The sequence below is a fragment of the Anser brachyrhynchus genome (genome assembly GCF_964034855.1).
Source record: "Anser brachyrhynchus genome assembly, chromosome: 21".
NCBI lineage: Eukaryota > Metazoa > Chordata > Aves > Anseriformes > Anatidae > Anser > Anser brachyrhynchus.
The window spans coordinates 7,809,451-7,837,147 of NC_137714.1; the positions used below are offsets into that span (position 1 = coordinate 7,809,451).

General features: G+C 42.2%; 2 protein-coding genes across 13 annotated transcripts in view; one reads left to right on the forward strand and one right to left on the reverse strand.

Annotated features, from left to right (window-relative positions):
- Positions 1-515: 515 nt before the first annotated feature.
- Positions 516-27,386, reverse strand: TTC34 (tetratricopeptide repeat domain 34). 12 transcript variants are annotated; one of them, XM_080564441.1, is made up of 13 exons: positions 27,267-27,386; positions 25,010-26,596; positions 24,015-24,240; positions 22,636-22,828; positions 19,194-19,360; positions 18,689-18,959; positions 18,206-18,420; positions 13,149-14,395; positions 10,674-11,191; positions 9,531-9,688; positions 6,924-7,059; positions 5,911-5,966; positions 516-709 (listed from the first exon to the last, which is right to left on the reverse strand). In XM_080564441.1, the coding sequence occupies exons 2-8, from the start codon at positions 26,539-26,541 to the stop codon at positions 13,874-13,876; spliced, it is 3,126 nt and encodes a 1,041-aa protein (XP_080420567.1). In that variant the 5' UTR covers positions 26,542-26,596; positions 27,267-27,386; the 3' UTR covers positions 516-709; positions 5,911-5,966; positions 6,924-7,059; positions 9,531-9,688; positions 10,674-11,191; positions 13,149-13,873. The 12 variants fall into 12 exon arrangements, with proteins under 12 accessions (XP_080420567.1, XP_080420558.1, XP_080420563.1 ...); XM_080564432.1 differs by having other exon boundaries at positions 10,674-11,247; XM_080564437.1 differs by having other exon boundaries at positions 6,924-7,139; positions 10,674-11,247.
- LOC308181331 (actin-1-like) overlaps positions 26,603-27,697 on the forward strand; it is a gene marked incomplete at its 3' end in the record, with an annotated part of 131,929 nt that continues 130,834 nt past the window's right edge. Inside the window, exon 1 of the mRNA XM_080564485.1 lies at positions 26,603-27,319. The remainder of the gene's footprint in view (positions 27,320-27,697) is intronic.

Consider the following 27,697-nt stretch of genomic DNA (forward strand, 5'->3'; position numbering starts at 1 on the left):
AAATCTGCCACCAGGTTATTTGGCTGCTGGGCTCGGAGGAGGAATGAGAAGTTAGAGAGGTGCAAACCTATCGAAAGCTTCTGGCTCCGAGAGCGCTGGCAGCTTTTCAGTGTAATACAGGGAAACAGCTTCTAGTTTGAAACACGCTGATTTATAGAGAGGTGCGGGCTAGGCACACAACTTCTCTTATGCTGCTCCTTGGAAATCTATGTAACAGCTGGATAAGACAGTAAAAGGGTGGTTACGTGATTTCCCTTGGGTTTTATGTTACACTTTTCCAGAACTGAATGGAGGAAGAAGCAGGTTCTTTTTCACTACATTTTTTTTCCCCCCTTGGTCCTGCCAAAGTTAGTGCTACCCAAATGAAGGTTGGTACCTCTTGACCGGAGGGGTGTGCGTTGAGAAGGAAGGAGGAAGTGCTGAGGGCAGAGCAGGGATTTCTTTGAGGCAGTCCTGTTTGCTGGGAATGTACAAGCGAAATGTTCCAAGAATAAGAGCACAGACCTGTCTCCCTGAATGGGGTAGGAAACAATGAATGCCAGTTTCTTCTGCCAGGGGTCTAAGCCTCCTCTTCTAGTCAGTGCTCTGCCTTAAAACCTGTCTGAGAATGTGCCTTTCTTTCAGAGTCAAGTTATCTTACGCTTCTGTCAAGTGTGAAGGCAGCTATTCTCATCCCTCCATCTGAAGAGGAGTCTAAGAACACAAGGATCTGGGAAGAAAAAAAAAAATAAAACATTGCACTTGCAGATCCTGGGTGGCCATATGTGAAAAGGAGCTACAGAAGGGAAGGTTGCTTAGAAGAACAGAGCTAGAAATTTAATTGTGACTAAAGTGATCTCTTATTTCTGTTTGAAGGGGGTTCCACATCCAGTAAAAGATTAGTTTCTTGTGTATGTGAATCTTCCATCTCCTTACCGTGTAGTTTTACTGTTACCATGAGATGCTCTGGCCTTGAGGAAGGTCTGGGTAGTTCAGGTCCGTAACACTGCAGTAGACAAGCGCCTCACAGCTTCAACGTAGTTATTTTTGTAACGCGGCAGTACTATACCAAAGGGCATTATTTTGCCCGTTTGACAGATGGAGAATCAAGATGCCAAGAATAAGATCTCCATGCCTACTGCTTGCTGTGCACGCCTATCATAAGCACGGTGATTAACGTGGTGTCTGAGGCTGGGAATGCTGTGGGGGATTCAGACTGCCTGCTATTTGGGTGCAGACACTAGCTCCCCATATAATCAAGGGACAGAGGAATTACAAAGACCCAAAAACCAGCTCTAACGAATGACCTGATCGAGGCCAAAAGTGACTTAATTGAGGTTATGCGTGAGCCCCAAAGACACAGATCCCTTCGGTCCCTAGATAACTCATAGATTCCATTGAAAAATATTGCCCTAGTCATAAACAAAACCCTGCAGTTCCTTTTTATTTTATTTTTGGATGAAGTGGGAACTATATCAAAAATCTTTTCCTGTATCTCTACTGGCTTCGCTTGAGCTGAGAAAAAGGTATCCTGTTTCCAGTAGGAAATACAAGGAACTTTGGGTGTAGCAGATGGCACTGGCTTTCATTTCCTAAAGGTTATCTTAGGCCAATCTGAACTTTAGATTGGGAAGTCAACAGTGACGAGTATTTTCTATTTCTCTTACTTGTGCAGCTTAGCTCTGAAACTACTTAGTATTTGTACAGAAAATGCTTCCATTATCAGTCTTCAGGCAGGTACCAGGCTGGATGAGGCCCTGGGCAACCTGATCTAGTGGGTGGCATCCCTGGTTTAGGTAGCTCTGAGCCTTCTAACTTTTGGGTTAGAGAATGTGAAAAAAGGGAGGAAATTGATTAGTAAGTTTAGAATAAGACCTGAGAGAATGTGATAAATTATTTTTTAATGTTCTTCTATAGTAAGTCTGCACCTGGGTAAGCAATAGCAGTACACTACCCCAAGCAGTCATCCAGAAGTTGGCAGTTGTTGCAGAGATGTTAAGGTGGTATCTGACTATCGGTATCATTTTCCTATTGGGAAAAGTTGTTTCTACCTTCTTATGATTCAAATTTGCGCTAATTTGGCAAACACAGCTTATACTTTAAGTGTCTTAGGTATATACACACTGTATTTTCCAGGCAAGTATAACCAAGTCAGCTGGAAGCCCTAATACTGCTTGGCAGGGAGTGAGAGCCAGCAGAGGCTGTGAATACAACCGAAAGGCTCACAGGCTTAGGAGCAATCATTGCAACGAACGAGCACCCCGCCATTGCATGCTTTCAGATAATTAAATTATACAGCAGGGCAACAAAAATCATGTGCTGAACCTAAAAGTGAAATTGATTGTTGTTCTTAACATATCAGTGAAATAACCCCCTGAGCACTTTTGCAGATGAAATACACTGGGAATATCTGATGTTGACAGTCCTGGGGAGAATCCTTTCGTATCTTTAAACTCAGGGGAAATATTTATCACTTTCTTCTACTTGATGCATCTGTGGGCAAATTCCCCCCTTAGGAGAGGCAAGCAGAGCTACTCTTAAAGGCAGACAAGGGAGCTGTGAGTATGTGTGAGAGCAGGGTTATGTCCTTAATATAGACACGCTGAGGGTGGGGAGATGAATAATTTTTAAAGGTCCTTGGGTGGGAAAGGATCTTGTCATTGTTTGCATTATTGATTAGGACATGATACACTTCTGGTTGGTGATTAAGCTTTCAAGGGCAGACATGAGCTATAAAACATTTGTCTGTAGCTACAGAGACAGCAATACTAGACAGTAGGAGGGGTTTTGATTTACTGCTGATGTATCTTGTTTTTATTAGATGTTTCTGTTCATGATGGGAAAGCTGGAAACTAGCATTTAGGTTCCTGCGCTGTAAGAAAGTCCTTCTCTTCTGCATGAGGAGAAGTACCAGCAATTCTAAAGGGGGGAACATCAATCTGGGGATTTCTTTTTCCAGAAATTGAGAAACAGGAAGGTTTTCAATTGTTGGGATACATGCTGTCTTTTCCCCAAAGCAATTTAGTTTCAAAACACATGAAGTAATAAGGCATTTGCTGTTTACATTGGGCTACTTTGAAAGGATTTTTCCCTTTTTGCTTGCTTTAACTTCTTTTTTTTTTTTATTTAATATTTTCCACTTGGACCCTGAAGGGCTGGGGCCTAAGTAGACAATCTGGACGACTGCCTCCTCTTAGGGTGTTTTTTACTGTGAATGTTAAGACCCCACATAAGACTGTTTATTTAAGAGGTACTTCCTCGGGCATAAGACATCCCAAACAATACAGAACTGTTGCAAGACTGGTAGAGAGGGAGGAACCTAGTCTGGAGGTTTTATTAAAGGTTGTTTTTTTTCTTGGGAAAGTTTCTCAAGTCTGTGAGGAATTTATAGTCAGAGAGCTCAAGCCCAGACAGCACAGGCTAGCTCTTACCTCACTTGCTGGGAAGACTGTACTTGATTCAGGGTTATGAGTATTTTTGTTTTCATATTTTCCTTGGGGAATCTGTAATAACCATGGCTATACCTGGGACACTGTGCTGGGAGTAAGATAGATGGTTGTAGTATCCTTGAATGCTTTCTCAGAAGTTTGGTTGCTATGTCTTGCCCACCGTGTGAAATTGACCTTCGACTCTTGGTTTAAGAAGCATTTTTTCTAAAGATAAAAAATTGTGGGGGGTTCTGCACTTTTTTCTCCGTGCATACATTCACTTTACCATCAGTGACACGTTTGTCAAAACTCCTGTGGTAGGACTGTATGAGAATACATCACCTAATTCATTTTCTCCCATCCTGGGGTTTTGCAGTCATTCCTCAACGCCCTGACTATGACCTTCTCCCGACACTTACTCAGGTTATACTACAACCATTTGTTGTGTTTAGTATCGATGTAACTGAATGGGCTGAGTCATCTGAATAGATCTTCTCATGGTTGCTGCTCTCCATATACTCTAGGAAGCAGGGACTGCATGAATAATACGACAGCTGGTGCTTGGGGGTTCTCCCGCAGGCACTAAACAGCTACACCAAATGTACAAGCACTGCAACCTCCTAAAGTGATCAAACCCAAGCAGGACGTGGTGCTGACATCATCCTTAGTATGATGTGGCTTAAGTATTGTTCCCATGGAAACAAGGTATCCAACTCTATCACATTTTGTATCTCCTTATAAACCGATGCACACTGAGATGTCAGAGAAAATCCCATACCTCTCGATGCCAGGCTTCTGGGCTTTGCCCTGAATGCATGCAAAAGGTCACGTGTAAATCTTCATCTTTTAGGCAGCCATCCAAAGCCTTTACAGTGAAGTGGGCGTGCAACACCTCTCGTGCCATCACTCCTGTACGAGGTGGTCAATGCAGAGACTTTTGGGAAGCTGCAATGGGCTGGCCTTGGCAGCTACTTGCAATGTAATTCACATCCTTGGGTAACATCTTTAATGCTTAGAGATGCTAAAACAACCCTGGCCGAGCCTCCCGTGGGAATGTGGAAACACTGAGGAACTTTTGGCTTTATGGTGCAGTCTGTAGTTATTCTATGCAGTCGCTCAGCACCAAGCAACCGCTGACTTCTGGAGTTCCTTAAAGGCTTCCCTTCGGCATGAGCTGCTTGTAGCTAGCGGCAGGGGAAAAGCTATTCCTTCGAGTTGCATCAAACAGATGAGTAATCCAACACTGCTCTCCACCCAAAGGCATGTTCCACAGGAATTCAGGGCAACTTCTAGTGGACTATGATGATGCTCTGATGTGTGACTTTTTTGTACATCTAATCTCCTGAACTGGCCAAATGCTCTGTTCTGTGTTTCGCTGGGACGTTAAAGCATGCAGAGCTGCAGGGTGTGCAGTCAGAGGACAAGGGGGAATGGTTTTAAACTAAAAGAATCACTTGCATGTGAAATATTTTTAATTTCTTTTTTAGTTACCACCTCCAGCGTATGTGTGAGAGAGAAAGGTAGGGGTATGGAGAGTACTGTAAAACTTCCAAGAAACTGCTTTAAAACTCTCGTTACTTTTCTGTTTGTCTTCAGGACAATAAGGAACCGGAACTGATAGCTCATTTAATGATAGCTCATTTCTGTTGTGACTCGGGTTTTAATGTTCAGGTTACACAGGTACTCAGATGTATATATTTTTCTCTGTATGTGAATTAATGTAAATAAGAAAGCTCCCATGACCCAAGGCGTATACAACTGATAGATTTACTATCCACATCGCTATTTTGCTTAGTAACCGAAGCAGTATGCAACAGTACAATACTGCAGAATGTTAGCAAATATCTTCCTTAACCTCACAGTCTCAGTCTATGCTGTTGCATTCGGAAGAGTGAAAGGAGTATTTAAGAAACTGGCAGAAATTAGTCTAGTATATACACTTTCCTTAAATACAGCAGACAGTCTGAAGCTATAGGGTGATATTAAAAAACAAACAAAAAACCCCACAACAGCCTAATCCTCCGCAAATCAGCACAATTAATGACTCTAGGACAATGGCTACCCTTTGATTTATTGTAGCAGGGATGCAAACTACAGAGGATAACTCATTGTGCTCAAAATGATGGGTTTGTCTTTGAGAGCCAGCCTAACCCTGTTATCTGTCAACTAACAGAAAAAAAAAAAACACAACACAAAACAACAACAGAAAAAAAACAGTGCTCAAATATCTTCTCATAGCTGGTTGGCTACCAGTTGTGTGTAGAGTAAATAACCCCCAGTAGATGCACATCTGAAACAGATTAGAATCAGTAAAACCTCCAAGTTTAGATGCTGTTTCAAAACTCTTCCCTCACGAGACAATGATCTTTTGAACATCATCAAAATAAAAAAAATAAATCAGACATTAGTGGTATTAGGTATAAAAGGCAATGGCTTCTGCAATTAATTTCTAATTGCATGCATTCTGCAGAGAGAAACAGGTAAAAATAAGAACTTGTCTTACCTCTGCTTGGTGGAGAATGTTTTTCAGCTGGAGAAGGCAGGTAGTTTGTGTAGCTTCTGCAATATAATTAGAATATTTACATTTTTTGGCAATCAGAAACAAACACTTATTCTTGTTATTAGCACTGATCTCTTTAACAAGGCTTTTCTCAAGAAATGGTCTTGCAAACTACTGTGCCTACATCTCTCTCTCTTCCCTCGTACATTCACTCACACAGAGGTGGATTAGAATGCCCAACGAATTAAATGCTCTGCTTGGAGACTTATCAGGGAGAATTAACCCTTTCCACCATATTTGAAATCACTTGATTTTATATCTAGACTGGAGAAAACAGACCGTGCAGCAGGCACTACCAGTGGTGTCCCTAATGGGACAAGATGATTTACTAGCTCGTTAGCATTTAGAAAAGTCTCTCCTATTACAGTAATTCTTAGGACAGTTCTCAGTTTAACTTGACATGCTTTAATTCTTTCCCAAGAGATTTGAAAGTATCTATTGCAGGAGGACTTGTTCTGGAAGGCAATGACTAATTTTCCATACATTTAATTTCCATGTAGTGCTTAATATTGCAATTAGAATTTTAGAATGTTGTGTCATTAAAAATAGATGTGCATGACTTAAAAGGCACGTCTTTGCTTTATTTTGATACATGGAAAGACAGACTGCAAACAAAACGAATTTATTTTACTTGAAATGATTTCCAGCTACAAGACACACAAAATTTCAGCAGTAATATCCACTAACCATGCATTGTTTGTATCTTTCAAATTAAATAAGATAGTTCTGTTTTCAAAGGCAAGATATCAAGACCAACTGAAAAATGTAGAGTATACAACCAGTCATATGTATTCATATACCACATACGTATCATTTAATTAAACACAAAAGACCAACTTTTCAATAAATTCTTACACTTATTTTCAGCAAGACTATCCATAGTGTGAAGTTCTGGATTATCAAAATGCTCATATGTGTGCCTTTTAGCAAACATCCCATTTTCACCTACACCTCACCTTCCTGCATGCCCACTCATGGTTAGGACACCCGTGGAAGCTGGATGACTTGCATCGTTCAGGCTGAGGATGGACTGAGCTTGTGTTCTCAATGAACAACTGGTGCTTGTGTGGAAGGTGGCTGTAGTATCGGGAGCTGCAGCATAGAAGGTAGAGAGATCTGGTCAGTTCTTTCACAGAGTAACTGCTGGAGGTGCCATACATCAGGAATGGACCCTGGCAGCGAAGCAGAGAGGTACCTCAGTGCCCAGTAGGAAAGGATTTGGATTCTAGATGCACCTCTGCGGTTAGTTTCCCATTTGGTACTACAGGGTTGGCATATGGCTCGCTCTGAGAAACAAACTTAGGTAGTGCCATGCCTGTAAGATGGTACCAAAATGTTCTTATTGTTCCCCTTGCCATTGTCTACAACGTAAACACAAAATCTGTCCCAGCAGGCTGCATACTGTGGGATGCTCAGGGACACGTTCTTGTTCCCACTGAGGGCTGAGGCTCTGAATTTACTGTTGCCAAAGAGCTGTGCAAATAAACAAGGGGGTGTGCAGTACCAGAGACAGAACAGAGGGGTGACCTCTACTAGCATCACTGACTGGGGAATGGGTTTGATGAGAATCTGTAGCTCTTTTGCAGTAGCATGTCATCTTCAAAGTATTTTGTACCCAGAACTGAGAGATGCGGACAAACATCTGAAATAGAAGATTATCCCCATTTTACAGATGAAACGAAGTCACACAGAGAATCAAAGTCAAGATTAGATTAATAGGTGTTGATGCCAGAGGAACCATTATGTCTTGTCTGGCATCTGGCAAAATAGAGCAGAGAATTTCACACAAATTACTCCATTAAATCTACAATCTCTGAGCCTAGAAAAAGACCTCCAGAGCTGTCATAAAGACACCATGCCATCTTTAGGTGAGCTGCCTGCAGGGCGCTGTTGGAAGTGTATATCCTATTTTTAGTATGAGTTTATTTCACTTACATCTGCCTCATCTAGTGTTGTTTATTTACAAGCAAATAAAAATTAAAAAAAATATATTTCTAAATATCCCCTTTACCTTTTTGCTACCTAGTGCTAATTACAAACACTTTACCTTCTTCAGGGTAATATATTTCACATATTTGTTGAATACAACCCTATGACAGTTAAAAAAGTCTAGGAAAGAAATAATTTCAAAAATAAATTTTTAATAGAATGTTATGGAAGGGAGAAGACAAGTATAGGGGAAGTTCTTGGGAGGAACCCAAGTCAGCAACAAACAAAAATGTTCTGTAGATAGGAACAGACTTAAGCATGTGCTTGAAAGGTGTGTTGAATCGGGTCTTGGATACCAGATCTGCTGCCAGTTATTGTCAATTAGAAGCTTCACTGTTGAGAAGTGATTTGGGTCTTTCAAAATAACACAGTCTATTCTAAACTGTCAGTTCTGTGGCATTTCCCCCTACATCTCTACTTGATGTGTGATTATATTGCAGTTCATCAGCCAGGTTTATTAGGAGGCTTAATTGGATGGCATTAGCTGGCATTTTAGCTATCCAAAGCAGTCGAGAATGCAATCAATTAAAACATCCAAACACATTAATGATGTGGATACAGGGCAATTTATGTAGATGGCTAATTACCTGTTTTCTTCAGTAAGTAGACTTTATTGCCCAAGAATGGACAAATGATGCATGAGAAAAAAAGAAACAGCATTGCAAATATAATGTTGGCAAGGTTGCAGAAAATAGAAAGCAAATGGTGAAGTATAAATGTTTCTGTTGTTAAAACTCTATATTGAAAGAACTAACCCTACGTTGTTACCAGTACTCAAAGATGTTCCTATAATTGTAAGATTTTAATGTGATTTTTAGAGAATGTAGTGAGTATATTGCCAGTGTTTGAATCTTATATGACATCTGAGGTTTCTAAGCAATCAAGATGCTCCATAAAATGGTCATTTTAAGTAGGAAAACAATAATCAGTCTGTTTTTCATTTCATCCACTACTGATCTGGATCTAAAACTGTGGCTCTCCTGTGACTTCAGATCCCTATGCATCATGTTACGTGACACCCGTGTAGTATATCCACTAGGTCGCATTAGGCATATAAAACACTGACCTGGAGACAAAAATACAACTGAGGGGCATAACAAAATGCAGAACTGGAATGGAACAGAATCCTCCTCCTCCTCCTGTGTTTCCTGCTCCCTCCTATACTCCCCCTCTGGCTTTACTGCTAGATTTTCTCATTTACTGTGATGCAGTTCAGGACTGAGACATGTAAACCTACCTGATACTGTTCTTAATTTCCTTTACAATCTGTGGGAAATCCTTACGCTAGTTTACTTTCTATAGCACTTGATTTTCTGGAATCATGTGGGGAATGCACAAGTACAAAAATGATCGGGCTGAATGGTGAGACACCCACACCCACAGCTCATCTGGGAAGTGAAACGTGGCCTTGCATTGCACGCCGAACAAGTACTCAGTGCTCCTCAGGACCGCAGAGTAGACTTGTCAAGGTCTGTGGTAGGTCTTGGCCATGCATCATTTGTCCAAAGTAAAATTTCTGAAACAAACTGTAAATGAAACAGTTACATGGCAATTTGTTCCCAACCTGTCCTCACCGCTTCTCAGCTGCTGAATGCTACAAACGGTGATATCATCCTCGTCTTCTGCCCTCCAGGCACTTCAGTGACTAAACAAACCACTGGTCCTGTACTCGGGGTGTCAGAGATGTACATATCTGTGAGGCAGGTGCAGGTCCGCAGTATTCTTTGGCGTCCTACAGAACAAATTAATATGGAACAGTCATTCATGGAAGCCACAGCAGGTGCAGGAGAGCAGAGGAAGAGCATCCTGAACCCCACAGCTCTGGAGTGCTGTGCCTTCAAAGTAATCCTTAAGGTGTCATTGAGTAATGGCTGACTGAAGCAATGGGTTCTGACATAGACTAGTTTAGCTGAAATATGATTGAAATAGCCAAGACTCCAAAGGCAGGCTACAATGCCAGTGATAATTTCATGTAACACATTAAATTAATGATGGCAGTGACTCCTCAGAGCCCTGGCAAATTAGAAATTGCTTGATGCAGAAGCAGTACAATGATAACACAGTTAATCTTCCGCAGAGAAATGATAGTAAAAGAAATGGCTTTTAGATTAGCTGTCATTAAAGTGAAACATCTGCCTCTGCAAGTCAAGTGGAATGTCCTCACTTATAAACACAGAAACTCATTAAAAGTTACTGGGTCTGTGTGGCTGTAAGCCAGAGCCACATTGCCACCATGATGTAAATCTGGGAAGCTCAATGGATTAAACTGAAATTCAGGAAGATGACTTCCGAGGCAATATGTCAGCTTCAAAAATGCATTTGATCAGTTGCTGATGTTTTTCGATTCTCTTAGTATCTAGGAGCACTTAAGTAACTGAAATTGAAAAAACAATGGGGGTGATATGAGTTTAAAGGAAAAAAAAAATCTTTCGAAATCAGAAAAGTTCAGTTTAGCTCTGTCTGAGCTCTGAGAAAAGCTTCCAGTTGAATATTTAATCCCAACCAATCATTTCTAAACTGTTCCTTGCCTGCTCGACTGCGGCATATGAAGTCAGGAAACTTTACTTGTATAACCATGTGTGTGAGACAAATATTCTCACATCTGATATCCCTTTTATGTGTTTGTAAGAAATCCTGAATATTTTATAAAGCCAACGCTGGCAAGCGATCATTTGTGCAGAAACCATCAAGCTTTCAAAGCCTCCCTTGTTCATTACCTGGTGACAATGTGCAGCACGGTAGTCTTCTTTCAGCTTCTCTGCCTCCCCACGTAGATGAGTTGCAATTATTACAGCCTAGCTGGTGCATTGCTGAGGTTGAAGAAAACTTCAAAGGAATGAAATTCAGAGGGAGCAAAGGGATATTTGGTAGTGTCTGCATACAGCTCGGAGTTGCATAAACTACAGGTGTTTAAGCTTTCCTTGGGATGAATGTAGGTTTCAAATAAACTGGTATCCAGTTCCACTGTTGACACAGGTTGGTCAGGCCATATTCCCTTCCTGATTATGCATGCGTTGACTCATAAATATGCTTGAATTCTTTGTAGTTATCCAACGTTTACACCAGCATGCTGTAAGAATGTCTCAATGTGTGCTGCATAAGAGACTTTCACGGAACAGGTATTACAATAGTTTTTTCTGTAAACAATTTCAGCCATCAGCTGCAGGCACAGAATGAGTAACGCCTCTCAAAGCAGTTGGAAACAGCTCCATAATCTTCCAAATTGCAGCTTAACCTTAAAGAAACATGTAGAAGTGATCACTGCAGTTTCTTCTATCCAGATTCTTCAATCTGGAAGTGGAAAAAATGTCCTGTTAGCGAATGGCACGTATATAATGAGATGGTTGGCGATTCCACCGAACGGTCCCAGGCCCTGAGAGAGGCATGGCATCAGATAACAATGAGACTTATCGGCCTGCACTGGAAGGGAGATGTTTGTTGAGAAGTATTGATGGATTTCTGGTGCATAACTGTTGCTGGCGGGGGAGACTGGGCTGAAAGGAAAGCAGCCAAGGCTAGCTCCCTAGTGAGAGCAATGCCCTCTCTGATGGCTGCTGTGATAGCTTGTTTAACATTGCAGCAGTCTGGCCAGAGCCAGACTCAAGAGCAGTGATGCTATTAAGGCATCTCAAATGGTCCTCACGGCCTCCCTTGCGCTGCCTGAAGGATCACAATTAGCCTCAGAGTTATATCCACAGCCAGTAATGATGACTGTCTATTAGAAAATGCCCGGTACTCTGGAAGGACTCCAGTGGTTTCTGATTTTTTTTTTGAAAGATAGTGTCTTGTGGCAAAGCACAGCAGCAGAGCGGTGGAGGTACGTGAATGTGAAGGCACGGGCATGCTTTTGGCCGTTAGGTGCATGGGCTGGGCAGTAGCTGAAATAAATGGGTCACATTTAATCCTGCCTGCTCCTCAGGAGTCCGGGAAATGAGTGTCAGAATGGGTTGTGCTGACTGTGAAATTGTGCTAGGCATGCATAATGCAGCGATGCTGCTAATCAAACCCCTCTCACTGTGACTAATCAGAAAGATCTATTTGATATTCCAAGAAATTAGTTGGAAGAGCAAGCCTATAACGGAGAAATAAAGAACAAATCAGAAGCCTAGGCACAAACAGAGATAAGGCTTTGATCGCAGTGGTTTAATGTGCACAGAAAGGGGACAGAGAAGATAAAAGAAACAAATAAAAATGCTGATGAGAACAGTTTGGATCCACTGAGAGAAGCAGCCATTAATCTAGACCATGACTAACAGATAAGAAGTTATATGCCTTCCTGGTGCTTGAAAAAATAGCAGTCTTAGGCACCTGAAAGCAATTTTTTCCTCAGCATAGCTCTATAGCAGTCTTATAGGGGGGAATTTGGAAAACTAAGCTAACCTATTTTTACATAACGTGAAGACCTGGGTCTATATGAAAATCTCAGTTCACTATGAACGACATACTAAAATCCAGAAAGTTGGTTCCGCTTCTCTTGGCAGATTAATCCAGTAGGCTACTGTTTTCTTCTCTTTTTGATTTCAGCCCTGACTCTTTCTTCAGTTCTTGTACTGATATTCCTAACTGCCAGCATGGATAACTCGGAGGAGAACCCGATTTTTGGTCTCTCTGTAATGAAATTACTTTACTCGAGTGCAACCGAGTGTCTGTGTGTCTAGACTTGCATGCTCTCAGTGTTGTCTGTACAACATCTGCAATACTAACTGTGGCAAAGGAGAGACTAAACAGTGTGAGCATGTTATTTGGACAGTGTAAAAGCCACTGAAGGATCAAACTGCTCAAGAGAAAAAGATCAGCCAACTGGTATTGAATCAAACTTGCCAGTAAAAGAGGAAATGGTAGCACAACAGCAAACATGAAGCTCTAAAGAGGCTTATTATTCCAGTCAATCAAAAACCCAAAACAAAAATAAAGCTAAAAAATCCCAAAGCCCCAAAAAACTATCAAAACAGTTCAGTATGAGACGGAGAAATTCCTATCTAAATTACTATTTGAAAAAAAAAAATCAGCAGTTCTTTCTTTCAGCTTGCGTGTGTAGCTGAAAGTTGTTTAAGGACATAATTTCACACTTGGAAAGAAACTTTCCTATAGCATCTTGATGCCAATTAGGAACAAAAAGTACTCATCAACATCAGTAGGAATAGAATCAGAGTAACTTTTCTTGACTTTGAAAGAAAGAAGCCCACACTTACCTGTCCGTAGTACAGCTGTCTCTGCCCCACGAAAAGCAAGGTATTAGTCATTAGGTTGGATGTTTCATCTGTGCTGGATCTCATCCTTCATCTTATGTTGCCTGGGACATTAGAACAGTTTGCTTTGCATTTGTACTGCCCCACTTCCTTACGTTGGTGCTGATTATTGCAAATCCATTAGAATATGACAGCAGTTCCTTCCATTGAGGAGTGGGACATTTAACTGGTGTAGCACGTGATGCTTCACAACTTAAAAACACATTACAAATGTTACTTTTGAGCAAACTTTTTGGTCTACAAAAATAATGCTACCTAGCTGAGCAGTCTGTGTTTAAGCTAACCAGATAAGTAGCAAGGAAATATGTGGTTATTATTTCATAAACTGCAAGCTACTTGACTGCTTTCCTTTGCTATGATTGGAATCAATGTGTTAGGGAATGAATTATTCAGTTTAGCCAGCCAAACACATTCTTCACAAGGCTTATGCACATCCACAGTAATTTAAAAGAATTCTGAATAAAGATTGTCATTTGCCTTTTTCTCATAGCTCCCTTGGTCAGTTTTGTTTCACTATCTGAAATTTTCTACTTCCAGTCTTGCTGTGCTATGTTCAGTGCCATGTTCCATTCCATATTTATCATGAGCTCCTCGTCCTTCCCTTATTCTTGCAGCCTTACAAACAAATGAGAAAAAAACAGTCACTGGAAAATTCCCAAATGGATAAATTAATGTATGCTACAGCCTGATGCCTCTCGCTTGAGTCTTGTTTTCAGTTTCTTAAGTTCAGGATTATTTTTATCAATTTTAAGGCCATAATCGGTGATTTTCCAGGCCTCTTCATAATGCTGCATTTCAAAATTGTATTGTGCAGTCTTATGAAAAGCTCTGGCTAAAGTTTCACTGCCAGGGCCATTCATGATGCTGCACAATGCTGTAGATTCATCCAACTGCAGTGCTTCAATATACTGCTTAACTGCTGCTTCTTCCTCTGACACTGACAACAGCAGGAGTCCTTTTGAACAGTGGTCCTGAACTCGCGTTCTCAGACTGTTAGAGCCATGGTTCTGGATTACTTTCTCCATATCTTTTAAAGCTTTGTCATATTTTTTCAGGTGCATAAGGCAAGCAGCCCTCTGTCGGAGGTATCTTGGATTATCTTTGCTTGTCAAGATAGCCAGGGTAAAATAACCAAGAGCCTTCTCATAGCGATATTCTTTAATCAGCACATTTCCTTCTTGCACTGCTATCTGTGGACATAAAGTTGGTTAATATTAGTTATTAGAAGTTGGGGTGTATGTGTGTAAATTTCTGCCACAGCCTGCTCTAACAGGTGACTACAGGGAAATTGTGTTTTCTGGTCAGTAAAGAGTTAGCCCCATGCACTGCCCCACAAATATTTGCACCTGCTAATAATGAAAGATGGTTCCTACTGAAAAGGTTCCCCAAGCTACAGGAAAACAAACAAACAAAAAATAGCCAACTGGTGGCTTAGCTCATCAATAATCTCAAGTGCTAGTGAACTATCTGCTATTACCTGAAGGGAAAAACAACAACATGAAAATAGAGAAGGCTGAGCGAGCCACATAATTTTTAGGCTTATAAAAGTCAATAAAGAAAACTCCATTAGAACTATTTGCCTCAAATGGATTTCTCATTATTTCCCTTTATTGGTAATAAACAAAGCTTTTAACATGCTGCAGCGGATTGAATATTTAAGTTATAAACAAGACTGCCACCAGCAGCTTAGGTCTTACAGAGCGCTGAGCCAAACAAGCCGAGATAAAGCACAGGATAAATGTTTTCATCAGTCCCATTCCAGGGGATATCACGCATTGCTCTTGGATGCTGGTGGCTGCCCAAACTTCAGTTAGCCCAGCCACTGTCTCAGGAGCCACACTTGAGCACTCTCCAGAAGCCACATCTCAGGTCTTCTTCCAGTCTGCCCGTTTGCCTTGTCTTTGTGTTTTAATTGCTTAGATTAGCACTGCCTGATGTTTAATGCAACAAAGGAAAAACAGGTTCTCGGTGAAATGGAATAGTATTGCAGGTCAGTCTGAGAAACTCATCTCAGACCTGTGGTATGAAATAATTTAGCCACTCCTAACAATTTAGGAAGAACTCTACCCCAATTTGCCACAAAATGACAAATATGAATACATAAATGAGTTTTTATTAGAGAATCTCTCAGCTTCCACATGTCCAAATAGACAGGACCTCTCCTCAAATAGTGTAAATCGTTGGCTTTAATAATTCTGGCCATAAATTGTAAGGCAGCCTGTCCAAAACCATCAGATCTCTGAATATACATTTAAAAAGTAGCAAATTTAGTTTGTACTTTCAAGTGTTTTTACGGCAACTAGTCAGTGCAAGTGTTTTCTTAGTGGTGGGACTTTAACGAGGCTTGAGAAGGAACTAACTGCATCTGCATGTTCTCTGACAAGGGAACAACAGCTCTTGCCTAGAAAGTCTGGAGTTCTAGATCACGTTGTTCAAAGGAGTTCTGCAGTTCCTCAAAATACCTTCTGCTGAGGGCTTAATTTAGACAAGGGCTATATCATTTTTAAGACTGTTTCTGTAGGAATCAGCTCTGTACATCCTATGGCATGTCAACAGAATCTGCAGCTCCGAGGATCGGGGCAAGGAGCTGGCAATCAGTCCCACATCTAACCTCTGACATAGGAAACCGAAGGGTTGAAGCCGCACTAGCAGCAAGCAAACTCCCTTCCTCTGACCTTTTGGAGTTTAATAAATCTTTCAGATTCCTATTCCCATGTGGCTCTCCCCGTTGTTTACAGATTCCTTAGCATGGGACCCCTTGGACTATAAATAATGCAAGAATTTTATTACTTTGTTTTCATGAAAAAAAAAGTAGTACATCAAGGAGCTCTCCTTCCTCCACCCTTTCCTATGCAGCTCACGTCGGATTATTTTTAGCTTTTCAGACCAGACTCCAGGATAATGATGATACATTTCTATAATACCCTTAATCTCCAAGCGCTGTTCTGCTCGAGACACGCTGTGGGACACTGGGTAAATCCCTGAACTCTTCTGTGCTTGTCTCCTTATTTGTGAAATGGAGGTAAGAGAAAGAACACTCTCCCCCTGCAGTGTAGTTAGGAGCCATGGCACAGTAAGGACACTGTCGTTTTTTGACACAAATTCTCTCTAAGCGTTTTGCTTTTATGAGATCTTCCTTTCACACAAACTGGAATAACCTTGTGGGCAAAAGAAAGTCCTCCCAGAAAGATCCTTTGTGATGTTGTCCAGGTGAATTAGCCAATTCCTTCCCCACCCAAGCAAAGTACATATTTATCCCCTTCGTCACAAAATGCGTATCAAAAAAACCCCACAACAACCATTACTGATTCCAGGCTAATCAGTAATAAAAGCAATCATGCTCAGTAATCTTTGCAGATTAGAGAATATAGAAAGAGACCCCAGGTGCTTGAGTTCAAATGTTTACTTTGCACAAAAAGCCTAAGATTAAAGATTAAAAAATTACTCTTATTTTACTTGCAACACAGGTATTCAGTTCCAATCTTTAAATCAGTCCAGCCACCCCCACACCCCCATTCTCTCGCGTGGTGGAGAAATCTTTCATGATAAATAAGCCACAAGTAAGGGGTTTAATGCCAGACCATTCCACAGCTGATAAAAAAAAAAGTGCCTCTCCTCTTTTAAAGGTTTCACTAATCTGTACCACCAGTGAGTTCCTAATACATCAGTTTAAACTGTGCACATTTTTTTTTATTTTATTGACAGCAAAACAATCCCTCTGCATTTTCTCAGAAAGCAGCATGGACAGACTTAGCTGTGAGACTTCCACACAGGAAGAGCGATGTAGCAGCAAGGGAAATTCAGCTGTAAAACTTATCTTCATTTGTAGACGCCTCCTCAGGGCCTTCATAGACACATTCTTGAATGTACCTTTATCAACTTTATATAGTGAAAGATTGCAAATTGGCTCTGAAATCTCCAAACTCTTCCCCAGAAGACTGAACTTTCTACATTATTCTGAAGAGAGGGGCTCTTTTCTCTGTAATGGTGTATATCTAGGGACTGGTAAATTAATACTTGTTTACTTATATCCTCCTGCTGTTTTGCTAAAATACATACAAAGTACTCTTCTCTAGATGCATTTAGTATATCAGCATGTTGTTTGTTTTATAACCTGGGAGAAAGCATAACAATATAGCTTCTCACCAGGGTACACGGAATCTACAAATTGAATAAAAGGAAGCAAACTGATTCTCAGAACACAGAGCTTCTGGGTAATCAGAATTGCAGATGCCTGAGTGAATGTTAAAACTCCTCACCATCAATCTGACCTTGTCCTTTCTTATTGTTGGAGATGCTTTCTCAGAGCTGGATGCAATTTGGGGGAGAAATGTGGAGAAAAAAAAAAAGGAAAAATAAATACCCCATGGGACTGGAGCAACATGCTACTTTTGTGTCAAACAGTTGTAGCTAGGAAAACCAATACCAAACCTCCCCAACCTCGAAGGCATTTCATAAAAATGTGAATATATTTACAATTCTGAAGTTACATGAGTAAAAAGGATTGAAGCGTTTTATGTGATTGAATCAGAGCCTTCAGTTTCATCTCAGCAGGAAAATGAACAAAACATGAATTCCCTTTCCCCATTAGTCAGCTACGTGCACCATGTAACTCATACAGAGTACAATATTAACAACGATCTTGTTAAATCTCTAGCTCTCCCTCACATCCCCTGCATATTAGTGGTGGGATTAAATGGGCTGCGTGCTAGGGAGACCAGCAAGAAATTCCCCCAAGTGGTAAGAAGTGGTAGTGATGAATTATTAGAGACTGAACCAAGGTCACTGCAATGGAAGAAGCTGAATCCAAATTCTCAAATCTACTCTGACTGGCTGGAGAGAAGGATGGAGGAAGAAGCCAGTTTGTGTGTCATTCTTCTGATAAATGGCCTTCCCACATACCTCTGTACACTTCCTGTAAAAAATACTTCTGTACTTCTGTTACTCCCTTTTTCTTTCCCTGCTGAATGTACCAATGAGGCAACAAAAAAGGGTTGTACCTGAGAGAGATGCTGCTGTTGCTTAGCATCTACGAAGTTCAGGAGAAACCTCAGCTCCCTTTCATCCTTCCTAGCTAGGATGCTGAATGAGTGAGCTGCCACTGGCATGTTCCTCTTCTTCAGCTGCAACACAGCCAGTCTTGCATTAGCAAACTCATCAGCACGAGAGTGGTCAAATGCTTCCTGAAGGTGAACCAGGGCCTCTTCATACCTTCCTGTTGGTTAACACCAGTACAAGGTATGTAACCCATTCCACGGGGAGAAAGAGACATCAACAAAATTTACTAAAGCAGACTATCCGCAGTTCAAATCTAAGGGTATTATAATTACTTCATACCCTCTCCTGAAACTTTTGCAAACTTCTTTCTCTTGAGAAATGCTATAAAATAAATACATGCTCCCATTGCCACGGAACATTCACTTTTTGTGAATTCACTAATTATTCACTTATTCTGATGAGCTATGTAAAGAATTAGTGCTTACCATTTGCAGTCAAAACATCTGTATAGAAGATGTGATATTGTGCATCCTTGCAAATTTTGATTAGTGCTCCTGCAATCACGAGGAGGTCCCTGAGGGTCCTTCGTTCCTTTGAAAGGTCTTTAGTAGCAACAAGCTCAGCTAACACGGTCCTGCCATGCTGAAGAAGCCACTGAGCGATCAGCTCCCGGGCTTCATGCTTTAAAGACAAGATTGCTGGGATCACTGCTCCTGCCTCTGCCTTCAGTGCCGAGATCAAATCTTGTACTGCCTCCTAGGCAGAAACAAGACCCAAAATGAAATGGTGACAATAGCTATGCATTGATTATTTTTTTTCTCATTCTCTCAGTTGCCAGCTGTTCCACAACCAAAGCAAGGGCATTCACTGAGCAAATTCTACAGGAAACTCTTGACTCCAGTGAGTCCACGACACAGCCTGTGGTATCTTACACTGATATTGCTCAATACTGCCAGAAAATTCACCAGCAAATCAATACAGTGGTAATACCTTCTGCTGCTTCAGAGCAAGGTAAACGAATCCTCGTCCACTCAGAGCTTGAACATTCCCAGGGTCCTCCTTTAGGACAGCATTAAAATCAAAAATAGCAGTTTTCTTCTGACCAAGGCGCCCATAACACTGAGCCCTGATGAGGAGACAGTCTTCAGCAGAGCCACCTGGAAGAGAAATGTAGCTGTGCTTACTTGAAAGGTCTCCAGTCTAACGGTCTTAAGTAAGGTGCAGTAAAATCCCACTGTGTGCAGACTGCTAAGCCCCACCAAAGGGCTTCAAAAAGGCTGAGTGAAAATGATGCAGGAGATATACAGGTTGTGGAGTGCTGACTGCAGGGCTGAAAAGTAACCATTTTATTCAGGTCTGTGGCAAGGGTGGAATAAGAGGTGGAATTCTGCCAAAGAATGAATTTTCACTGGTGGAGCCTTGGATGTGTTTTCTGGAGTGCCTTACAAAGACAAGGCTGCTCTGATGTTCTGAGTCTTGTGGTGTACATTTCTCACTTACAGATAGATGGCTGACAGTAGAAACCAGTGCACCTTTATAGGCCAATAAGCGACAGGCAAGTCTGGAATAATAATAATAATAATAATAATAAATGTCTGGGCTGCCATATGGGCAAAAATCCTAGTCAGGGCATATATTTTGCCACTAAGATAATTTTTTTCAAAAAATAAAAATTCTGCATGCTATAAACAGAAGAATCAGTTCTGGAAAAAGCTAAAAAGATGTGTGTATATAATATTTATATACAAAGGAATTAAAAAGCATTCTAACAGGGTTTACAGAAAGCCAGGGCACTTTGCTGAGAGTAGATGTATGGCTGCAATAATTTGATTTATAACTGTAACTGTCCTACTGTGACTGAACTCTAACTTTCCAGACAGGAACAGGGACCACACTGTGCCAGGCACACCACAAACACAGGCCTTACTTCAAAGAGTCTTCAGTCTAATTAAACAAGTCAAAAGAACATTGCAATAAAAAAATGAGTGGAAAAGAGAATCAAAATCATAAAATCACACTGCTAAACTAGTTCAAAAGCTTCCTGGTTTCTAATAAAACAAATACACATGTCAATAAACATTATCTCTCCTCAAACAGCCACAACTGCTTTTCTGATTGCCTCAAGGTCTCAGCAAGAGTGTGCCTCCTCAGAAACAGTGAAAGGAAGCAAAAGGAGTGGCCTGCAATTATTAAACACTCAACCACCCCATGCAGGCGATTTTTTTCTGCCTTCTCTGGAATACCTAGACTCACACAGCTGATAGTACAGAGAAATTATACATTTTCCAGGTGTAATGAAACAACTTCTGTCAATTTTTGAGGAAGTCTGGAGAGTTTTGCCATTTGTTATTCTTGAGGACCTCTAAAAACAGCACTGTAACGCTGCTATGGAATGCAGTAAAAGTAAGATGAGGCTATTTATTGTAAAAGGGCATGTCTTCATATCTCCGCATCTATCCCACTATCACAACTGTCTCCATAGACATCATTAATGTGCCACAAATGGAGGCAACCTACCAATAACAGCCACTGCATAAGGATCTGAGCTGGATTAGGATCCAATTCATTAGAAGTAATCCTTGGAGATTTTGGTATGTTGGAGTAGGAGCAGCACAAATGAGAGAAGAGAGCTCTAAGAGGAAGGTACGTGAGGATGGAAGCACAAAGCCATTTGGCTGTTTTAATTAAGTGGAGTCAGAAGGTACACGCTGTTTTGGATAAAACAGTAATCCAGATGGGACTGTCTAATTTACTTCCACACTTCATTTGCACTGGAATTTGCATCTAAGATTATTTTTCTCTGCTTTCAAATACGTGCTGCCCAAATGAAAAAACATATAGCTGTCGATAACAAGTATGGTCCGTTCATCCACTGGATGCAAAGCGTGCATCCCTCCCCCATCCAGATGCCCCTTCCTTTCAAGGCATTTTTGATGAGGATCTTAATTTGCCCAGGACTGCAATCAATAAACGTGGCATCTCAATACTGGATGATAAATTATCAGTGCCACTGTAAATATTTTTTTATCAGGCAAATGCAGCATCTTGCACAGCTGCCTGCAGAGATGAGCCAGCAGACAGGCCCCTAGCAATTCTTTTACAGTAATGAGGCTTTTTCTCCCTCCTGATATGCTCCAAAACTTCTGTACTAAAGGTTATTATCGCTCTGGAGCTCTATCAATTGGCTCCCATAAAGACAATGTCTATTTCTTAACAAGCATCTGTTCTAGCAGGTGGGGGGTTGATAAGCTGGAATGCACAGGCTGTGAAATGGAACCATCTCAAAGCAATTAACAGTTTTCTTTTCCATTTTCATAAACCAATGTCTCTTCTTCTCAATGCTGCTGTCATAACATTTGCTCAGAGTGAAAGGCAGATTACCATAAAAATATGGTTTTGCTTGGAACATGCCAGAAGCATTTCCATATCAGCCTAATCTCTCTCCTTAGGAAAAGCTGGGATAATGATGCATGTAAGTGGGTGCATTCACTCTTTTGCACTGGAACCACACATTCATTGGTGTGTTGGAACAAGAAGGCAGGTTGTTTGCTGCAATGACTTATCTACAGCACGCTCATTATGAGGAACAGGAGGTACCAAGTCAATTTCATTGGTAGGAAGATTTTCAGGGTACTAACTGACATAACACACTACAGCTAAACAGGACCTTGCTACCACGAAACTGCTGATCTAAAATGGGCTGAAGCCGAACCTGTTTCAGCAGCCTTTCCAAATTGCTTACCAGCTAGCACTTCCCCTAAAAGTTACACAAAATAAATGGGATGAGGGCTTCCTCTTTCTTCTGAATCAGGGACTTCCTTCATTTAGATGACTTTGTGAAGTGCCGCCTCATTCAGAGTCTTTTAAGGACTAACTGCTCACAGGGACCAAATTCCCCTTTCATTTATCAGAAGTTTGGCTTTAACCTCTCTAAGAAAAAATTGTGTTTTAGAAGAAGCTCTCATCTCTTTCTAGATCAAGTTTGATTTTCTGGGAAAACTATGTTTTTAGACAACAATAGGATCAAAAAGCTCCGGCTTTTCTTGCAAGTACCAGCTTTCTGCCTTGCTTCAGTCACCTGTGTGCAGTTACTTGATGAAAATCACATTTATGGAAGGGAAAGCAATTCTGCAGGATTTCCTTGAGACATTTCCCTGTGTTTTGAGCATGTATATGTCGCTGTGCTGAAACTACATCCCTGAATCAAGTACAGAAAAATCCCTCTGCTACTTTGCTTTTCCTTTACCATCAAAGAACAGTATTACACTGCTAATCCTAAAAAGGTCTTTTTTTATTTTTACCTTCTTAAGTCTACTGTTTCAGTCTTCTCATCGGGGAAATGATGGATGGGAATTGTTTGGACATTCTTGCCTACCCACTGATGTGATTTCCCATAGAAGTACATCTCCTACCCATAGCTTTATAATCTTACCTGAAGCAATGATGGCAAAAGAAAGATAGGCAATGGCCTCTCTGATGTCAGCATCCTTCTGCTTGTTCTTCAAGATGGTCAGTGCTCTGAAACGGCAGTGAGTTTCCATCAGCTTCCGATCTTCATCTTTGAAAATGTCCATGATTGGCAGGAGGCAGGAGGTATCGCCAATTTTGATCACTTTCTTCAGCAGCTTAACAATGGGAGAGAAAAAGATGGGAGAAATTGACATGAAAAGATAAATGAAGCTAAGAGCTGCTAAAGCTTGAAATACTTCTGTCTAGGGATACAAGGATGCTCTTTCCCAATGCTTCCCCATGTTTTACTGGGGTGCTGGCTATGGTCTAGCCATAGACCATGAATCTCTTTTATTATGTGGAATTATTCTCTCTTTTATAATGTGGAAATCATTTTAGGGGATATAGTAATGCTGCTTTGGTTACTTTGGAAGCAGCTGTTCAGACTGCCAGTTAATGTGCTATAAATACAGCTGAACCACAGGACAACTGCTCCAAAAAGAGAAAGTTTCTGTGGAACAGGACTTTGCAGAAACTTTTTGGTTGTAAAATTGAAACTAGTGAGTTCAGTGAAGTGCTTCACCTTTCTTTCAGTACTGCTGATAAATGTACAGATTCAAATCCACAAACTACTGTCCTGGAGAAGAATCTTGCCTGACATATGGTATCTTTGCCTCCATTCACTAGAGTGAAAATCACCAAGCAGTTTTTACTAAAATTAATAAGGAAAAGAATCAAAAGGTGTTTCCTCCAGTCAAGCAAACGAGCTTAAGCAGGTAGTCAACATTCAAATCTAGGCCAGAGAAGCCAGAACGACAAGAACAGTTATGCTGATGCACCAGACGTATACATAGAACTTATTTATCTCTCTATTTTGGATGCTAGCAAGCAGGTTGAACAAAAATGTTTTGTTGAGAAAATTTTGGTGAGATATATTCCATACAGAAGTTGTAGCAGAAGCTGCAGATAAGAATCTAACTTCCAGGACCTACCTGCTGACTCTAATAAAGTCATGACATTCATGAGTAGCTTCCCAAAGGCTGCATATTATACAAAACCTTTATTTTTCACAAGAAATGGTGACAACAAAACCTGAGAACTTTTTTGGCTAGCAAAATTTATCTGGCATTTTAAAAAATGCAATAGTTCCCTCTGATGGCAGAACCTGGTAATTCAACTTTGTAATCCTTGGTAGGAGAATCAACACGTTGGAATTTCATCCATGGTTTCAAGCACAAGAAAGAAAACTGCAGACTGTTATTTGAGCTGCTGTTTTCTTGTTTGTTTGTTTTTGTTTATCCCCATTCACCATACCATCACCGATCAGTCTCTCATTCTCCCTGCTAGCCAGGTGCTCTTTACCTGGTTGCCATCATACAAGAAACCCTTCTTCAATTGCAGAAGTGCGAGTCTAGCCAGGATGGGAGATCTTTGTGGATTTCTGGAGAGTGCTAGTAAGAGCAGTTTGTGAGCTTCTTCTACCCAGCCCATCTGGTACAGAGCATCAGCACAAAGGATCTGTGATGCTTCATCAGAAAGATCCAGTTCCACCAAGAGAGAAGCCAGCTGGTAAACCCCAAGGGCATCCCTGAAGGAAAAAAAAAAAAAAGATAGAAGTAAAGAAAGAAAAAGACCAAAAAGACCACGTTCAGGGAAAATGCTAACAACAATAACAGAGCCTCTTTGTCTCATCTGGAAGCTAAGACACAGTCTAGTATCAAAATTGTTAATACATTTTACCACACACAGCACCACATAAATCTCTTGCCACTTAATTCTATAATTACTACACCCCTTTATAAAAATATGTTCTTAAGCAGCTGCGGATCTAAAGAAAGGCTGATAACACGTGATTCATACCTGTGGTTGCTGCTGATACTGCAATGGGAAAGGAAAACCTGAGTGGTAGTGAAATCTATCTAGTGGCCCACTACGTCCTTCAGTTCAGAGCTGAGACTGAAAGGAGCCAGCTAGCACTAACAAATCTGTTTTATTTTGGGTGTATTGACTCCTTTAGAGGAGAAATCTCTGTCATATTCCATCTAGCATTTTGCTCACTCCTAGCTTAGGCCAATTGGTGTATCATGGATTAACTTCCATATAAAGATTGAGCTGATTTGGCTATGTAGATCCTCTCACTTTACACCATACCAGCAGAAAGGTATTTTGCTGGAATAGCCTCACCTATGAAGTTTTATTTCAACCAGTTCTGTTAATCAGGAGCACTTGCAAAGGGTCTAAATCCTATTCTCAGTTATCTGAAGCAAGTACCCTCCCTACTACTCAAGCCACTCTGTTGGGAATCTGATCAGCTGTGTTTGTTTTTCTGTCCCCAGGCTGAGCTGCCTCCAGGGTACCTCTTCTTCTGGAGCATCTTCTGTCCCTCTTCTTGGAGAACCTTTAGCAGCAGTCCTCTTTGGTTCCACGGCACATAGGACTTGATTGTGAAGATGGTTTCTTCCAGCTTTAACTGGCAAGCCGTGATATAATCCAGGGCTGTCAAGTAGTGGCTGCCACCAGAAATCCGGATAAGTCCACGCCCACATAAGGCTTTAATACAACTGCTGGGATGTGGGGAATCATGCTCAATGACTTTTTGAAAGTCCTGCAGAGCTTGCTGCTGGTTCTGATTGTGGAGGCAGCAGAATCCTCGCAATGCTAGCAGAGTATTGTAATAAGTTTTCTGCTCTGCTGCTAAGAGGTGGTCACAGATTTCCAGTGCAGTTGTGATGTGTCCATGCAGGAGATGGCAGTCTGCCAGCCGAACACTGAGCTCACGTTTGGACCCTGGGGAGATGTGCAGGAGGAACTGGACTGTCTGGATTACGGAAGGGAGAAGTTCAGTACCATGATTGCTTCTGAGTTCAGGCCGAGCACGCACAGCCTCCCTGTATGCTGCAAACTTCACCTCCAGGACAATTCTAGCCTGTTCTTCTATCTTCTCAGTATCAGGTGGTGAGAAAAGCTCTTCAAAGTGCTTCATTGCCTGGGCAGGGGTAGCTGCAAAGGCTTCTGCTAAATCCTGGATCATTTCCTGCATCCGTCCACCCAAGAAGAAATATGCAGCAGCCCGTTCCAAGAGCAGACCCAAAGCTTTCTCATCTCTGAGATTATTACCTGCTGACAAGCCCTTAAGGGCCTTGCTACAAACTGCCACGCACTCCTCAAATTTGCTTTTCTTAAACAGGTAATCTGCCTGCATCCTGCAAATGCAGATATCATCTGGTGCCACTGCAGACAGGAAGTCATAGCAGTTGCCCAGCCATTGCTCCAAGGATCTACAATCTGGGCTTTCTTTCTGACATGTTGAGAGAAAATTAGAGAAGGCCTGGATGATCTGTGGCAGGTGTTCTCTTTGCCTGGTACACACATGGGCCACTGCCTCAGCGCGATGCATCACAAATGCTTCGAGATAGTCCACAACTCCCTTCCTTGTTTGTGCCCCTGACAGCACCCATGCCAACGCCCTCAGCAGCAGCAGTTCCATCGAGTGCTTTGGGTTAGCCTTGAGCAGAGTACTGCATTTACTCACCACCTCCTCTGAGCATCCTCGTCTGAGCAGGGTCTCCAGTTTATATACCGAGGACACCACATTGTCAGGACTTATGGTGGAGAGAAAGGCGGCAGCTATTTCTACTTTGAGGGACACAATGTCCAAGTTCTTGTTCTGGATCTTGGGAATCTGACTCTTGTCTTTGCACCACATCTCCAAGGTGGCTACCACTTTCTCCCAGAGCTCTTTGTCTAGGGAATTCACTTTCTGTACGGCCGTGGGGGCACTGCAGCTGAAGGCAGCCAAATAGAAAGCAGTGGCTTCTGGCAACTCCTGCTGGGCTAGATGGCGGTCCCCTTCTTCACATAGCAGTGTGGCAAGCCTCTGAGGTGACATTTTCAGCACCTGTATCTTCACCAAGGAGCATCACATTAGCATTTACAAGTAGAGCCTGTGAAACAGAGAATCGGCAGCATGAGGGGCTGTTGAGCACAATTTCTTTTTGCTTGGGGCAGTGGAGGGGGGGAGGAAGCTTTCCAACTGACAGATACCAGCAAGACCAAGTCCTGTGAAAAGCCAGTGTTTTGTCATTGACACCTTTACTGGGGAGCAAAGCCGAGAGCAGAAACAGGCTACAGAGGTTAATTAATAGTCCACACCCGCAAGTTAATTGCTGTTAATCAGAAAGCACCACACAAAACCTGCCAGTATGCACGACCCCCTTGGCTGCCCAGGCTGTGGGGCCTACTGGGTTTTGTCTCCCTGGCCGAGATGCCAGTTTGGTAAAGTTTTAATCATCAGATGTTTTGTTAGTCCTGGTGGCGGTCAGGGAGGGGGCAGCTTAACGCCCTGCTGCTCTGCCCTCCGTTTGCCTTTTGAGAGGCTGGAAAGGGAGAAGGGAACTTGCACTGAATTTACGCCTTCCCCCTGTAAGCCAGGAGTGAGCGGGGAGGGCGAGGGTTAGGGCAGAGGGCGAGGGTTAGGGCAGAGGACGGAGTCGCGGAGCCCCTTGCTCAGCCCCACGCACCCGCTGGGGTCTCGCCATCCCGCAGAGGGACCCTCGGGGCGTCTCGCCCGGAGAGAACAACTACCCGAGGGCACAAACCTGAGGACATAAATACCTGACGGCGGGCGTCCGACGGAGCTGCTGGCCTCTCGCTTCCCCTGATGCGAGGTAAGGGAAGGCGGCCGGGGCCGGGCCGAGCGCGCTGTTGCCTGGAGACTGCAAACATGGCCGGGGCCGGGCCTGAGGGCCCCGGGGCGGCCCCTCGGAGCGGAGCCCGGCCTGGGCTGTCCGCCGGCGGTGCGGGGAGGGACGGGGAGGGGGTTTTCCGTCCTGGTTTCCACTCGTTGTCGCCTCCCGGGAGGTGACAAAGATGCTACGATTGTATGACCCGCGAGGGGGTGGCCGGGGAAAGCAGCTGGTAGCTGAGGAGCAGTGAACGGGGCCCGCTGACCCTCAGCGTGACTGGGGCCTGAGTTACTCGCCCAAGCTGTCTGTGGGGCACCCTGCCTACCCTATCAAGGGTAAAACCCTTGATTTTTAGTAACC

Bases quoted from the DNA above. Each gene is read 5' to 3' on its own strand.
- TTC34 (XM_080564433.1), bottom strand. From the start codon at position 26,541: ATGTCACCTCAGAGGCTTGCCACACTGCTATGTGAAGAAGGGGACCGC. The intron at 24,241-25,009 runs GTACCCTGGAGG...TTTTTCCTTCAG, and splicing joins AAGATGCTCCAGAAGAAGAG to GGATGCCCTTGGGGTTTACC. The intron at 18,960-19,193 runs GTATTACCACTG...GTTTCTGCCTAG, and splicing joins TTGCTCTGAAGCAGCAGAAG to GAGGCAGTACAAGATTTGAT.